General features: G+C 28.9%; 2 protein-coding genes across 2 annotated transcripts; one reads left to right on the top strand and one right to left on the bottom strand.

The window, feature by feature from the left end:
• Positions 1 to 554: 554 nt before the first annotated feature.
• LOC115244199 (circadian clock-controlled protein-like) lies at positions 555 to 6,623 on the top strand. Its single transcript, XM_029821656.1, has 4 exons — positions 555 to 2,353; positions 5,132 to 5,512; positions 5,764 to 5,913; positions 6,201 to 6,623. The coding sequence occupies exons 1-4, from the start codon at positions 2,293 to 2,295 to the stop codon at positions 6,347 to 6,349; spliced, it is 741 nt and encodes a 246-aa protein (XP_029677516.1). The 5' UTR covers positions 555 to 2,292; the 3' UTR covers positions 6,350 to 6,623.
• Positions 6,624 to 7,164: 541 nt separating this feature from the next.
• Positions 7,165 to 12,847, bottom strand: LOC115244198. Its single transcript, XM_029821655.1, has 6 exons — positions 12,691 to 12,847; positions 9,668 to 9,708; positions 9,093 to 9,295; positions 8,757 to 8,928; positions 8,458 to 8,607; positions 7,165 to 8,349 (listed from the first exon to the last, which is right to left on the bottom strand). Exons 1-6 carry the CDS (start codon positions 12,714 to 12,716, stop codon positions 8,195 to 8,197), a joined length of 747 nt encoding a protein of 248 aa, XP_029677515.1. The 5' UTR covers positions 12,717 to 12,847; the 3' UTR covers positions 7,165 to 8,194.
• Between the last annotated feature and the right edge of the window lie 5,262 nt (positions 12,848 to 18,109).

The following is an 18,109-nucleotide window of genomic DNA, read 5'->3' as shown; positions in this document are numbered from 1 at the left end:
AGAATTTATCATGACGTGTATTTTTATTTATTATTATTTTGGGATGTTTGTTTGCTTACACATATATTTATGTATTTTTTAATATATATAATGGGGTTTTAATTATTATATATATACATATATTTATTACATTTAGTTGTCAGTTGTATCGTATATTTTTAAAAGTAGATATATATATATTTTTTTCTTCAAGTTTTCTTCAATGTCTTATATGATATTATTTATGTAAAGAAGAGACGATTTATTATCTTTTACATAATGAAAGACATTTGGAAAATTCAAGTAATCATACCATTTTTCGATTCTACTAGGGAAAGTCGCCTTGTATTACGGAATTCTACATGAACAGGTTGCTTCTATTGTGCTTGTGCAAATCCTTTGTTTATAAATAATTACAGAATCACACATTTATACATATTATCGATTATGCTTACGATAATCATGAAACGTAAATTAATTTTGCAAATTTGCGTTTTATTAAAAAATTTCAATTAATCCCCCTGTTCCCTCTCCCAATTTTTTTAGTAATTTAAATTACTTATATTATTTTTAACTCTATTTATGATTATTCCTTTTTTATTTATGTATCATATAATTGATTATTTTACCATAAGTTTTGCTACAAGTGTTATTTTTAAAATCCTGTGCATTATATGAAAAATGATTGTGTAAGGTATGCAATATAATGACGGGATAAAATTTAATTCTTCATAAATGCTGGCGAGAGGATTATCATTATAAATCTTGGTTAATCACAAAAATTTGAAGAACAGAAAAAAAATATAAATGGTTAGCGAGAAACGATATTATAGGCACAGGAGTTGTCAATCATAAATAAATCAAAAAATAAATGGAAATATTTTTATTTACATGCAAAAAATTAATTATTGAAGTCAATTAAATAAGTCAATCGGAAGTCATAAGCAGTTGCTTGTATAAAGAGTCTTTAGCAAAATATATTTTATGTTAAACATAATCGAGTAACTCCTCTCTCTCTCTCAGAGAAAAGGACATATTCGCGGATCGCAGCCCTGGCCTATGGCCTGAAAGTCCTTGTTGACATTTTCAGCTTCAGTATCGTAATTTTCAACGTAACTTTGCACGTTTTATTCTACGTACGTCGTAATTCTAATCTTACATATGTAACACTAGATACGTATTACCATATCTTATTATGCGTCTATATTACGTATTCGCGTAACAGATATTTATTGCGCTTTTATGTGTCTAAGAATCGGCGGATATAAGCAAGATTTTCCTATATTTTATGCGTAATTTTATCTCAAACTAAATATAAACTAAGATATATTTAATTATTTAATATTTCATAAACGGAAATGTCAAAAATTTATCAAAATAGATAAAGTCTCGTGCAAATATAAAAAAATATAACCGATGGAAATGTTTCGAAAATCGATTTGATGAAATATAATGCGCTTATACTGATCTGATAATCTTACAATTAAATATGAAAATGATGGTGACAACATATGAGAGTGCAAGAACTGTCATTCCAAATGTTGATTTTTAAAAATATTTAACAAATTAGACATATAGAGCGGAGTCAATTTATGTCAACAAGCTCAAGTATCGGGCGAAAATCCTCAGTCAAGTCAAGAGGAGAAAAACACATTACGTCGGTAATAGAAAACAGCTGCGTGTCCAGGAGAATCGCTATTCTTGACTATAAGCGCTAATGGCTTCGTTGTTAGCCTAGAATTACTCGCGAAATAATATCGCGAGGTTTCTTTCAAGACTCCATCAACGTGTGTCCAGAGAGTAATAATGCTTCGTGTAGTAACAATGGCATTTCGAAAGTCAACGATCTCGTCTTGAAACCGCGATGCGTAATCTTCCGCGCGACCACGTCTCGTCCTCATCCTTGGACATCGCAAAAAGGACCGCGTCCATCATTTATGAAGACGCCGCGAGATTGTAATACTCTGAGGTACTTTACAGTTTCCCGTAATTTCAACGGATGTGAGCGTGTGTGCGTGTACGTTTGTCGTACGTACTAACGTATACGTGTGTCGAGATTGGCTACGGCCCTGACTGAGTTAAAAGGAGGCATTCTACCATGATAAATTCACCATCGCCGTCGTCCAAGTGGGGTGATACCACGCGCGGAGAAAGTGCTCTTTACTTTATATATACTCATGCGACGGGGCCATCGTACGCATTTTCGATATCGCTGTCGCTAATTGCGATCATACATATCTCTAGTGGAGAGTAGAGTCGTACAATCGCGAGTCTTGCCACCTCACATACGTACATATCAGGATCATCGAAAGAATGATGCTGATCGGACTCGTACTGTTCGCCGTATGGATCAGGATTGCCGTGTCAGAACTGCGTGAGTTTATTTGTCAAGAATAATATAATTAATATCTCTGAATATGTATCATAAGAAATCAATAATGATTGAATTTGCTTCATAACTTATACATGGATAATATTATATTATATATGTATATTATTACTAATAAGATTTACACGGTATAATTAATACAATAATGACATTAGTCATATTATATATTCTATCTTATTCATTCCTTTTTTACTCCTACTCTTTTTATGCTCTTTACATTAATAAACATATATTATAATTTAAAAACAAGTCATGTATTGCACATAACAAACGTAACATCCTGAATATTAAATAACTGAAAAAAAATTATTCTATACACACACACAAAAAATCGAAAGTACAAGAAAAATTTTTTGTTTTTACTAATATATTGTTTTCGCGAAAATTCGTCGAATTATACGTTGATCAATTGGCCAAGTTCCGATTTTATTTTGTGTGAGAATAAATGTTTCTTTCGTGTTTGTATTTATAAATTACATTAGTAAAATCATAGCTTGTTTTCTATCATTTTTGCTATTATCTATATTTGTCTAGAGATATGCACAAAATCAAAATTTGGTGAAATGCATCTCTGACGAACTTTTAAGTTGGATTTTCTTTGAAAATTATCATATATAGAAATTTTGTTGCATGTTCTCGATTTATTATTGCAAAATTATCTTCTTCTTGATTGTTACCATCCATTGCAATATATATAACAAGTAAGAGCATGTGTTTAATTATCTTTTGTTAAAAAATTGATCATATAATTCAAGAGCAAGAGTTTTTATAGATTGACTTTTTACAATTCATGCATATTATATAGAAATATAAGATTGCAACAATAAGAAAACACATTACAAGATTTAATGTTTACTCAGAAATGCTGAATGTATAAGTAAGATCACAATTATATTTAATTAATACAATCGTATAGCATCGGATTTCAAGTGTCTCTAATCTTTTTATAATAATTTTCTTATAAGAGTCTTAATAGTAATTTCTTCGCAATAACAGAGAATGTATAACAAATCTACAGATAGTTTACTGATATTTGTATTGATAGAAAGTCACTAGTCAGGTATGATATGACCATCGAGAAACGCAATTGAAATTATATGCAAAGTATCGATGTACCTTACATGCAATTTCCGATTAACATATAATTTATAAAAGTATGTCAACTGTCATTGAGAAATCAATAGAAAACCCGGAAGTATTGCGACATTACCGGATAAGTATGCTCCTTACGTGGAACGATAGTGATCGTTACTTTTGTATATTGCATATATGTGACAATGTCATCTAAAATTTTATTTAGCACTTTTACTTGTGAGTAATGGTTTTCCTGTCAACGCACTAACTCATGCGGTGTAAAATAATATAATTTCAAATTTCTTGTTTTAACAAGAGAAATCTGAAAACATTATTTTATATTTTTTTTCTAGCACTTATGTATCATTAAATCTTTTGCAATGAGCATTTAATGATAGTAATAAGTGCTAGAAAAAAGCGCACATCATTGTCGTGCACAAACAATCAAAAAATTAATTTGCTTAGTATTCTTATAATATATTATTTTGGGAAAAGATGGAATAAAATTATTAAATACATTGATAATTGATTAAAAAATATAGAAATAAGAATGATAATTTATTAGAATGGAGATTTCATATTTACTTTTAACATATATACCTACAATGTATGCATAAATTAAATAATTAATTAGGAAATTTATTGAAAATTTGTTTTCTTATTCGAGATGCAGTTTTCTTGGTGTTTTTTGTTGTTTAAAATTAGAACAGCCTTTAATATTGTTATCACTAAACATTATTATTTATTGTATCATCAATCTTTTATTTCATCAAATTTATTTTAACGGTTTACAAGAAGATTATCTCTTGAAGAATTATATTTTTCTCTTTTTTTATTTATTTTGCCTAGTATATTGCCATATATTTTTTATTGCTTGAACTAGATCGATCTATTTTTCATTTGCTGATCCTTTCTCGATCATTTACGTACGTTTTTTTTTCGATGTTTCAATGCGACACACATGAATTCACCGTCTACTAAGTGCCGATAAAAAAAAAAAAAACTCATTCGCCAATCGCCTTCGTAATTTCACTTTCTACTACCGTCCACTTTCGATTTTAGGCCTGGCCGGATTGATTGACCGGAAAAAAGTCGCTTTCTTAGTCATCGTCGAGTTCTTATCATTATCGCGTTCGCTCAACCGACGTTGCAACAGGGTGCAATGCCTGCAATCACTCATCGCCTTCAAAGATATCTGATGTCTATCTTTCCCAATACGATGACATCATTCATCTTAAAAATAATTACGATACAAGCAACTTACAAGAGTCTTTAATTCCGTAAACTTTATTTTGCTCTGTAAATTATTTGAATTGTTACATATTACATACAGCTTTTTTATATCAATTTATGGATAATTTCTGAATAAGATATATATAATTAAAAAATACAATGCTTCTTACATTTTTCTGAGAATTTATTTTCAACTTTACATCTCAAATTTGTAAATGATGTATACGCTGATATTTATCAGATAATAATTTCTTATTACTTGATTCAGAAAATCTTATAATTACGTATGAATACTTATTATATGTATATTCATCAAATCTTTATTTCATGAATCTTAGGTTTATTTTTAGATTTTACAGACTAAGCTGGATCTATGTTTCACTCATTGATTTAACGGTTCATTGTAGTAACTTATTAACATTAATATTAATATTAATATGCAATCGATGCTTTCAGCTCCTGGAGTAACGTCATGCCCACGAACAGACAACTTGGCGGAGTACGACAAGTGCATTCTCAAGCAGCTGGAAGCTCTCACGCCGCTTCTCGTCAAGGGAGTACCCTCTTTGAAATTGCCAGCATTAGATCCTTTGTTTCTACCATCCTTGACAGTGGATAGGAATCTAGATTCCTTAAAACTTAAAGCTAATATGACTCAAATTCGCGTTTATGGCGCTACGAATTATGTCGTGCGCGATCTTAAAGCAAATCCCAACGACTTGACCGTATCTATCAAGGTTCGAATGCCTCACATTTATGTGAACGGCGAGTATGACGTCCAAGGAAGATTGTTGCTGCTGCCTTTAAGCGGATTAGGCAATTTTAAAGGGAATTTCAGTAAGTTTTCTATGAAATTAAGCTTATAAAGAGAGAGAAAATAGGAGAGATTTACAATATATTAATAGCTCAATGCATTAAAATTTGATTTTGTATATGACAATTCTAAATGAAATTTGACAGATAAAAACGATGTATTATATGTATATAATCAATACTGAATTCAAAAAATCTAAATATTTAGCCATTTATAGTTAGTCTAGATTTTTTATATCGTATTTTTTCATCATCGTGCTGTCTTTTTATTCCAGCTGACACTGAAGCCCAAGTAAATGCACAAGGCAAGGAAATTACCGATAAAAATGGCGTGCAGAGAATTGAAATCGACAAATTGGTTACTAAAATCCGCGTCGGTGATGGAAATATTAAACTAAAGGCACCTCCTGCTCACACATTAGCCGGTAAAGATTAAATTGTCTCTAAAATTTTGCTCAATAACTACATAAAAAATTTATATATTAAGTATATTTGTGACAATATTTCGTTTAATTCTAATTTTTAACTCTTAATTCCCGTAATATTGATAATCTAAGATCGCAAGAAAAAATGTTGCAATATAAATATTAAAAGAAAGATGAGATGGGGGGACGCGTATTTTTTCAAGAACAATGTTTTGAATTTTTCGCGGCTCATATATAATCATATATAATTAAATAAATTTGTCTATCTTTATTTTTATTAATTTCAGCCGAAGCCGCTGCAACGTTTTTTAATTCCAATCCCCGGCTAGTGTTGGACATAGCCAGTCCAATTATCGAGGATACTGCCGCGACTGTGAGCAAAGCTCTAGCCGCTAGAGCACTCAATGCTCTTACTAAGCAAGAACTCGTTCCTTAATTTTTACATAGTCGAATCTCACTCGGCTCGTCATAAAAAATGCGAATATTGCGATAAGTAAGTGATTTAATGTAGGTTTATTCGCTTTTTTATCTTAAATCGTGATATATTCCGCCGGCTAATTGGTAAAACGTGTAGAATTGTTATCTCATTTCCAAAGAAAATCATTTATTTAATTATGTTATGCAATCGTGAGACATCGTTCGTTTTCACTTTTGTATGTTGTGAAAAGTATTGAAATGTTAATTCATTTAAAAGAAATACGTTATATACAAATTGATTAGCTGACGCTCACTTTTTTGTTTATTTGACAATTTGTTATTTGCATCTTGTATATTTTATTGTTATATCTAATTTTATTAGTAAATGTCGTATATTATATTATTAGATGGCACTCCCTCTAATAAAAAGTATTGTAACTGCACTTTTGCACAAAATTGTTTCATGACGATCTTTCCTTCAAAGTCGAGATTAAATCGCATATACATAAAGGGTATTGATTCAAAGAAAGAATAAAATTTTATGTCTACCAAACACATATATGTATTAACTCAAATATATTTTCCAACTTTACAATATTAAATTACGGTTATAGAAAAAAACGCTATTGTATAAATAAGTCTTTCGAAAAATTTTGCAGTTACGATATTTTTCACTGAAATCATCAATATATTAGAGTCCAAAGTCCCATTATCACGATCCATCTGTATTATTAAATGATTGTTTACGCGCATTTAAAGTGAATAATAGTAATTATAGTAAAGTATCAAAAAATGTAAAGGTTTGAAGGCTCTGGAAAAATTAGCAAAAATTAGTTTTTGAAAAATCATATATCTGTATGTGATAATCATAAATGCATTCAATTCAACAATAAAATGTAATACACGATCGAGCATAATAATCATTACAATAACAATTTACATCATATTATTATAACTAGCATTTCTTCTCATTTGCATTACATTTTTGTCTCCCTTATTTCAACAAAGTTTGAGTTGTAATTACTTGCGTAACTTTGGCACGTGTAACAGACTTAATAAAGGACAATGTGTATTCTTTTGCTTAAAAATTTCGCAACATGAGCTTCATCATTTGATATTATATCTCATTTAATATAAATTTAGTGGAATTCTCTCTTTCGTATATTTTTATATAATTTATATATGTAAAATATGAAATCCCATTTCCAAATGTATTTTTTTTTCTAAAATACTATAAAATATTGTTTACTTTATGTAAGTGTATATTGTATTATGCACTCACACAATACTTTTAATGATCTAATTTAACCAAAAAGATTTCACTATGCTAAACTATCTTTTTTAGATTTATTAGATTAGTAAATCAAAAATAAGGTACCTGAGATATGCTTTTAAGACTTATAAAGTATAAGTTATATGATATTCTTATGTCATATTAATTTTAACTATTACTGATTGCTAATATATCGGTAACTCACTTGGGATTAATAATTTAGTACTAATGTATTATCGCATAAAATACAATTATTAAACCACTTATACTGAAACATAAAATAAAACTGAAAAATTAATAGTGTACAAATTTTTAAGATAAAAATTATAAATTTTTGTACAAAGAAAGGATTTTTTCGACATAATTTGCATGGCAATCAAATGCTAATAAACACAATTTGTGCTTGTGCATTATAACTTACTAACTCTTATATATTATAAAATATACCATATAAAAACAGCAATATTAATTAAAGTTTATCAAAAGTGTCGCAGCCCTTGTAATTTAAAAATCAAGAAACAATTTAAATAGAGAAATATAAATCAAATTAAGTTTCGGGTAACAATAGAGATTCAACAAATGAATAAAGGATTAATTATTCGGAAATAATTCATCGTATGTGAATGCTTCAGTGATCTTGTTGGCGACGTCGGTAAACAAGTCTGATAAAGCTTCTTCTAATACCGGCTTTATCTCGTCCACCAATAAATCGCTATTTGCGTTTAAAACTTCATTGCTCGCTGGTCCTGGTTAAAAGAAATCAATTGTGATGATAAAATACTTGAATTGCATCATAATCTCTATAAATTTCTTAAAATAAAATAATATCATATGAAATAAGAATTTAAACATACCAAGAATTGGATCGCCATTAAATAAATTGTCAAGATTGATACGGGCCTTATTTATAGTGATGTCAAATTTCATTTTTTCGAAGACTATATACGACATATTATTTCTAACGACTTTGTGAGACTTCAAAATGCAGTCACTATTATAACCCACTGCAAAATATATGACAGAGATTAAACAAAGATAAACAATTTTATACATTTCTTTTATCACATATCTTTTTCTTTGACATTAATAATTTTATTTTTATAATATTTCAATGAAAAATCGCAAAAAATTTATAGACAAATGCAAGACTTACGGAAACTTCCATTAAGACCTCCTTCTCCAACCAATTTGAGCAACAGAATTTGCGCGTTTATCTGATACTTTCCCCGAAAATCGAGCTTGTCAAAGCCAACTTTAAAGGTAAGGGCCACCTTTTTTGGGTCAACCTTAAGATCTCGGATATTAAACGTGGAAGGTCCAAATACCTATTATTAGTATTTTTAATGAAAAAATATTTTTCTTATATTATCCAACAAATAAAAAATTATATATCTGACAATATCGCATTTTTACAATTTTTTTTATCAAATGTTTAATTATTCTATGTATCATTCTATAGCTAAAGCTATCATTTGACCTCTATACCAACCTGAATGTTCGTAAGATTAATATCAAGTCTCGCACCGGTGGGGCCTCTCAATAAACGCACATGCTTTAAGATAAGCGGTTCGATTGATGGAACACTTATTTCCGGAATTCCTGTGGTCAGTTTGTCTCGCAGTTGCTCAATTGAATTAATTACACATTTATTTATTTCCGGGTCGTTTCGGCTGCATACCTTTATGTACGATGCTGTGGAAATGCAAGACACTAATTTGCAAATCTTTTTTACTAAATTTACTTTTTTATTAAATAATTTATATAAGATATCGGAGACGTGCAATCGTGAAAAAAAGATAATTTCATTCTTAATCGCATATTTAATTTATGAAGGATATTAACGTGTATCATACGTATATACTATTACAATAATAGCCTCTGCTATCTGTTATATTAATCATATAATATGTGTATTTCAGTGACTTTGTAATTATAATGACTTTGTAATCATAATTATATAATCTAGTTTTTAATTCAAGATATAATGCAATAATAATTATATATTATTTACAATCTATAAATAATTAAAAAATATTTTGGAATTTATAGAATGTGTTTACTCACGTATTGCAGCGAAGGCCATAGTAAATAACGTATAAGCCAAACTGAAAGAACAGATCGACACAATATATAAAATTTGAATTATTAATATTAATAAGTCAATTTTTAAAGACTATCCACTATTTTTTCAAACAGAGAATTTGTCATTATTATTTGTTGTCATTATTATTCTTTTCTTTTTTATTGTCATTATTATTCTTTTCTTATTATCATTATTATTCTTTTGTCATTATTATTCTTTTCGTTTTTATTGGTTCTTTAATACATGCACACTTAGTTAAAGTATATTTATACCGAGAAAAGATAATATGTGACGATAGAAGATTCGTATAAAGAAACATATTTTAATATTTTGAAGGCCAGGGGATATGTAAATATTTGCAGCTTCCTCTTCATTTTAATGAAAGAAGCGTGTAACAATTTCAGGAAGAACAATATATATATAATCAGTTTTTTATAAATTAAATCTATATTAAGAAACTTATATAACTGTTTTGCAAGTATATTTAACTTTATCTACTATTTCTTAACAGTGTGAGTTTCTCAATTTATTTATTTTTCTCTCTATTTAATTATATCGATTTTTAACAGATGGAGGAAAAAAAGAGATAAAAAAGACAAATAGGAAAGAGTTTAAAAGAAAAAGAGAAGAAAAGAAGAAAAAATACAAGATTGGAAGATGCTAATATTGCCGCCAAAAGATGGAAAAGAATAATCATAGTATACAAAAATATATAAAAAAGATATAGATATAACGATTATTATCTGACTGACAGATTAGATCAAAAAATTGCAAATAAATAGTTATTTATTTATGTCTGTATGTATATAAACTTTAAAAAACTTTTAATTTTATTAAAAAATATCAGATATTTTTTTAATTAGTTGGGAATTTAAAAAAAAAAATTTTTTTCACGAGTTTAAAAAGTTTCTGTCCTTTCTGCTTTTGCTATACATACATATATTTGACGCAAGACTTCATCGTAGTTTTTAATATCTAAGTATAAAGTTTGCATGATGGGTGAAAGCGAATTCAAGTAAAATTCTGTCTCATGTTTGACACGTATCAATTATTGTAAATATATAGGAAAATACAAATTTATTATACGCTTAGCGAAAATATGATTACAAAAACGAAGTAAATAATACGTCGCATTTAATTTGTACAACAAACACAATCGATTTGAAGTGTAGTACTTAAAAGTTTTGTAATATCCAATTAATGAAAAGTTGCAAAAGAATTACTGTTTCTGTTTTCTTATTCAATTAATTATAAATAATTTATGACAATTATCGCAATGTTACGCATACTAAAATTAAATTAATATTGTACGTGTTATGCTTGATAACTCAACGATGAAAGAGAATTATTATATTGCGATTAAATTAGCGAATTTATTTGGCACGCACGTCAAGATGAAGGACACCCAAATAAAGAGAAAGAGTTTGCTGCCACGCTATATTTTATGCTGCGTTGTTAATTTTGTCGACTATATAAGCACACCATTTTCGCTTTACAACGCAAAACAGCCCATCTATCTTGATTCCGTTTCCGTAATAAATTAAATTTGCTTTAATAGCAAATCCGTATACCTATTAACATAGGTGTAGACTGCTGTTTTTTTTTATTTTATCAAGAAATGAATTTCATATGAAAGAAAAGAATTTCATTATCAAGAATTTAATATTGTGTGATAATCGATAACGATAGCGATAGTTTGATCATTTTTACATTAAATACACTTTAAAAAAGTATGTAAAATTAATAAACAATAAGCATATTATTGTACTATAAATAATGAAATTATTATATATTTCCATATATATATATATATATATATTATTTAGTGTGTAAGTCTATATTTAATATTTATATAATTCCGTAATTTTTTTACATGCAAGCATTTAATATTTTACATTATTATTTTTTATCAAAAGGTCATTCTCTTGAAATGATCAAAATAAAAAGATGAAGTTCTAACGCAAAACGTAGTATCATACAGATAGTACAAGATATTCATTTGAAATATTTTGTTATTTGAAATGTTTTATTATTTTTATTGTTAATTTATTTTCCGAAATATTATGATCACATATTGAGAAATAAAATGTAGAAATAATAAAATGTATGTAGAATTAATTTCCATAATCTATATATATTAGCAGAAACATACTATTAGAATTCTTCAAAAATTTAAAAAATATTTTTTTTTAAATACACATTTTGTTATTCTAAATAGAAAGATCTAATCTGTTTGGCGGTCAAAAATTATTTGATTATAAAAATTGAAATTGCAAAACAAGAACAAATAGTCCTCCAATCAGTTTAAATAAAATCCTTTATCTTTTAAATCTGATATATGAATACTAGGAGCTAGGAGTTATATTTAAAATTATGCGGTTACTTGAAACTGTGATTATCTAGGCGTATTTATAAAAGTTCTTAGAATCTCAACCTAATATCTTCGCACATTATTCATATATATGTTACGGACGAAATACGCAAGGTGTGCAAAGTCGACATTGCCCGGGCGATTTTACATGGGTTTGCCAACTTTCTGCGCGAAGCGAGGTTTAGTTCATATTGCTTGATGTTTTGGACACCGGGAGCGTTATGTAATGACATCGTCCGAACAATATCGGCTCTGCACACTTTGCGCCCGTAACATATCAACATTAAGAATCACGAAACAGTCAGCTTTTTAATTAGGATAATGTTTATTTAAATATAAAAATAGCATACGCTTGCATAATTTAAACTTTCTTAATGTTTCGACTGTCATATCGAATATAACGCACATAGTAATATTAATTTATAAAGCATAATTTTTGTAAAACATAATATTTTTTACAAATTTCTTGAGCACTATTTTCTATTTCGCGATTTTGACTTGTATTAGTTATCGTGACATTTCATCAACTGTTTTGTGATTTTTACGATTGAAACTGTGAATCGAATTAATTATAAAACTGCGATAGAGATAATGACGGTGTTTAACGAAGCGAATAAGTCATAATTAATTTACCAAGTACGAACGACGGAAGCGTGCATGGCGGCTAGTTTGATCGAGGATGATCCGAGGCTGGCGACTCTGACAGGAGCTCACTTGACAGTGGTCAGGGGATGATGTGATACTCGCTATTCTACCAGCGAGTAAGACCCCCAATCACGGGACTCGGTTAGTTGCGCTTTTACATTCAGTCGATTGCCTCGTGCCACTTGTCGACCATTGGTCCACTCTTCCATACACATCGGTGACGATTGGACAAACGTTTCTCGATTCTCGTTTCGTAGGAAATCGCAATACCGCCGGTATCGTTCTTTTCACTCAGGCCATGCTCGTTCTCCCTCCGTTTTTCCTCTCGTCCAAGATTTTCGCTCAAGTAAATTCATGAACCGCACCGCGCGTGCTTGCCCAAATACCGCTGATACCCTTTCATCTCGGGTAAGCTGAAAAGCGAAGGAAACCGGGCAAGGTAAATGCAATACGCATTTCGAAGCATGTTCCGATCAGGTGTTAACGTTTCGCAATTCCCCTTGTTGGAGTTGCAACTCAGAGTGTGCTCCCGAATAAAAAAGTTGGACAAATTAATCACACGACAATGTAAAATCGATTAAATTGTCACTGTTGCTCTTTTTTCACGATCCCTTTTTTCTTGTTATATATAATACGTAGATGATATCATGAGTAGCTGTCATTATGGAAATTCTGACTATTTTGATAGTTTAACGAATATGCTAAGAATTAATAACTCCGTATAAACATAATTTTATTTTTGAAGGATGATTCTTTTTTTATATTAACTAATTGGACGCAATATGCAGCAAATTCTTTATTTTTTCTCTCACACAAATATTTCATTATTGCGTATATTATTTTATATTTCTTGTCTAAAATTGGCGTGACTAGAATCAAGTCTCAAAGAGTTCTAAGCTTATAAATAATATTCGAAAATAATAGGTTTGAGTATATAAATTAAAAATTTTTTTAATTATTTTAATTTATAATGATTACACACGTAAATTACACGTAGCTAAAAAAACAATACCCGGTTGAATAATAAAACTCAATCTCAGCTAAATTATGAAAATTAATAAAAAAACGTGGGAAATGCGTGTATGCATATAATTATTGCTGAGTATTATGCTGAATCCGCATATTTTATTCTTTAACGTGTAATTTTGACTGTTTATAACTCTGAAATTGTAAATTTTTGTACTCTCTCTAAGATTTTCGATTGTAATTAATTCTCAAAAAAATTAACAATAAAAATAATTAATTTATTTATTTTATATAGTACGTACATATTCATCCGCGATGCGTGTATTTCTGCTAATATAAATCTTGAAACGTTATAATTGAAAAATTACGAAAATTGATAAAAATATAATATTTACTACATAAGTCTTGCGTGACTTAATAGTAAATTTTTATCGATCGTTCCATTAGAAATGTGATAAAATAATGTGCAATATATTTGTATTAATAAAATATATTTTTTTAGATATTGCAAGAATATCCATACAGTGAGATAATATTAGGAACAAAACATCGCGCAACATGGTTGAGTAATTTTGTGTAATTAAAAATGAAATAGGTTGTGAATGTCAAAGAGATAGCATCGTAATATACATGTTTTTCTGTTTAGGACATTGGCCATGATCTTATAAGCAAGGTAAAAATGATCTTGTAATCAGATAGCATTATACATTGTAATCGTTCATTGTGCTTCAATGATGGATATATCAGATTTACGTTTCACATCGCATATAGCGCAAAGCATTTATTTAAGATTCTTGTCATGAAGGTACATGTGATGTATCGCTTGACATAAATGGAATATACCCTTGGAATTCGGCGTATAAAAATAACTTCACGTAAAGCTCTTATCAATTTCTGGTATCAATCGTATATTTTGTATAAACGTATATAAAAATTCTTAAAAAATAACATATTTTTAAAAATATATTGGTATCCCAATTATATTATCTCTAAAAATTTTGTTTGTGAAATCTTTGTAGAAGCAAAAATTTTTTCAAGAGTGTTTAACAGAGAAAATATTGTTTTTTATGCTATTTTATAAAACAATATTGTTAAATACGTGCTATATCTACATGCAAATAAATGTAAACAATACATCCATTTTTATAAATACTATATAAAATATTAGATGTATCTCTGATTTCTTTATATAAATTAATTTTACAAAAATATATAATTATATAAGGACAAAGAATATTTAAATGAAAAGAGAAATATTATATAATTAATAATAATTATAAAAATGGTAATTTAATTTTAAAAAGGTATATATACATATATATATAAACCTTTGTTTGTGACAGATACTCTTCCTAATTAATAATCTGATGTAACGACTGCATTGATATAGCCGCGTTGTGATATATAGAAAAACTAGTATCGGCTCGTGTAATTTCGCCGTTCTCATTAAAATTAGCGAAAGTAGCAAAATGCGGTGACTAGCGACACCTGAAAAGCCGCGATCCGTAACACGACTCAAGTCCACGTTTCGTGCGAGTCACGTGTGCGCCGATCTGCGTCTATCAACGGTGAGATCTGTGGCAATCTTGAACACCAACTTTCTCACATATACGCATATATACACACATTTTCTTTCTTTTTTTTTTCGCTAATTTTCTAGTGCCATACCACAATGTTTTCGCGCGATGCACACAATTTCTTAAAAATATAACTCCCAAGCGCATAAAGAAATTTTCTTAATTATATTGCTCCTTATTTTCTGATATTTTTATTTATAAGTTTAGAAATGTATCGCTTTTTTGTGCACTTGATAATCAAAAAGATGTTCTTGTATTAAATATTTAATTTTAGAAAGCTATTTTTACGTTTCTGAAATGTACGTGCATTTGTTGGTTTTTTCACTCTTCTCTATATCGAACATCTTTACTTCTTAATAAGAAAGACAGAGAAAGAGAGAAAGAGTCAGACAGAGACAGCGAGAGAAACAGAGAGACATATCTTATTTTCCAAAAAATCAAATTTTTTAACTCTATTTTAGAGAGTTATAATTTATTTAACATTTAAATAATATATTAAATTAACGCATTTTTGCACAGTTTTTTCTCTTAATTATTCCCGATTAAAGATTAAAAGAGATTAGCGTTATAATTAATTTTAATAATGTTCCTTTTTTATGTGATCTTGGCAGATATTTTGTTCTGAAAGTAATCGTCGCGCGTATATCTAGCAAATCAAGCAAATAAAGTCACGCGGTCACGCATGAGAGAAAAATCACGTGTTTAAAATTAACGCCGCGCATTACGTAAGCTCATTCATCATAATAATAAGCGCGAGGATGCATTTTGTCTCGAAAAATAACGTACTTTCGTGAAGGTGTCGCATCCGTTACAATGCCGTCACCTGCCACGATGTCACAATATACTGTGGAAAGTTCGGTACACCAGTATGGTTCATTGCAGTGTGCTCACGCACACAATCATTATACATGTGTGACGTAGCAGTTGCTGCTGCAGTGAGTTGAATGCCTGCCGCGTAAAAAAAATTACTCGGCACCATTCCTTCCTTCGTCCTTGCTATTTGATTTAGAAGAGGTGCATACGTCACACAAGTCGCCAATAGATTGAAATAGTGATTGTCGCGAGCTACATATATTATGCTATATTACGTCGTATATTACGCCAAACTGCATATATACAAAAATATCAAGAGATACGGTAACATCTCCACGCTAAATTCATATCTAAACATATAAATTCAATGACTGAACGATGCGAATATTACGTGCACTGCATAAATGTCAAACATTACCGCACTCTTGATTGGGAATTCCTATATCAAACATGCTTTCGATTACCGTATCTCAAAAACTAATAATATGTATCGTAATAATAAAAATAACGACGCGCTTCTCTTATGTAATATTAAAGATTGCGACTTATCTCTCTAACTAAAATTGGTGTAGCCGACATCTCGAGATTTAGCGTGATAGATACGAGAATTGTCTCATTTTTCCATCCATCTCTCGTACATGCACATTGATCTTGTCTTTCCAGTCGCGTTAGCAGTATGACAACAAACGTGATAGCGCCTTGGCGTTAAATTATAATAACACGGGATAAATGATAGCAAACGTTTTTGTATTAATTTGTGAGTTAAAATATAATATTATTTATTTTGAATATTATCTAATTAATATGATAAAAAGAGATGAGAATACTAAAGTTTTAAAATAATATAAAAACAATTTTTAAAAAAATTATGTTTTTTTAATTAGTTATTAATTCATTAATATGCTAGTACATATAAGAAACATTGTGTAAACTACACTTTATATTCGTTATTCTGTTAATTCTTAATTATCGAGTCTTTTCTCACATCTCTTGTCTGTAAGATTTCTGCATTTAAATTGAACATCATTATGAACTCAACGTAAGAGCCATCCTGCTGGATCACTTGCGCAACTTCTTTGCATTTCGCAGTTGAAAATATTCAGCGGTAAAAGCCGCTCTTTATTATTAGCAGAGGAAACGTTGAATGCAACGTTAACATATCATATATTAAAAGCGAAACGAAATCATAATATAATTGAGCATGATCCGTAGCTCAACTATCGAGAGAGTAGTCGTTAATAAGTTGCATTTATCTTTCTCAGCAATATATATTGTATAATAATAATTAATAATATTAAATTCTATATAAAAATGGAATAAAAAAAAAAACTTAATTTATAGATAGTTTTTTTAGGAATAAAATACAAGTTAGCATTCTCTGATAATTATTAGATAGTAAATGAACGAACAATATATTGATTGCTGGCATTCAGACAATTAAAATATTGTATAATGTTTAAATCTAATATATACTGTGCATTTGTGATATTATATTTCGATATATATATAATACTTGATTTAATATACCCTATTATATAATTATTCTCGAAAAGTATTTTAAAAAAATAGATAGAACATACACAAAAATTTCAATAATATGGCAAATTGAATAAAAATATTGGATCACAGTAATATTCTTCGTTTAACTTTCTATATGCTATTTTGATTTCTGTTAATGCAATTCTTGCTGGAATATCAGGAATATCATATATATTATAATATTTGAATTGGCAATTAAACGTGATAAGTTAGCATAATAGTTGCAAAACTGTATCACACATACATTGTAAATAACCAGTTATGAGAATCAAGAAAAATAGTTGTTTTTATATATTAATCACTTCGCATAAAGCGTACAACTTCCTCTTGCGTAATCATAATTAACTTTAAAAAACACATATATGTGTACATAAAAAATTCTGCGCATTTCAGTCAGCACTGTTTGTTTCTGTGTATAGCACATATAATGTTTATAACGATTTTTTAACATATCTCTAAATTTTTTGTAAACTATGAGATACAGATATCTTGAATTTATATATATATATATA

Source organism: Formica exsecta, unplaced genomic scaffold (assembly GCF_003651465.1).
Source record: "Formica exsecta isolate Colony F162 unplaced genomic scaffold, ASM365146v1 scaffold80, whole genome shotgun sequence".
NCBI lineage: Eukaryota > Metazoa > Arthropoda > Insecta > Hymenoptera > Formicidae > Formica > Formica exsecta.
This window is presented reverse-complemented; position numbering and strand designations above follow the sequence as displayed.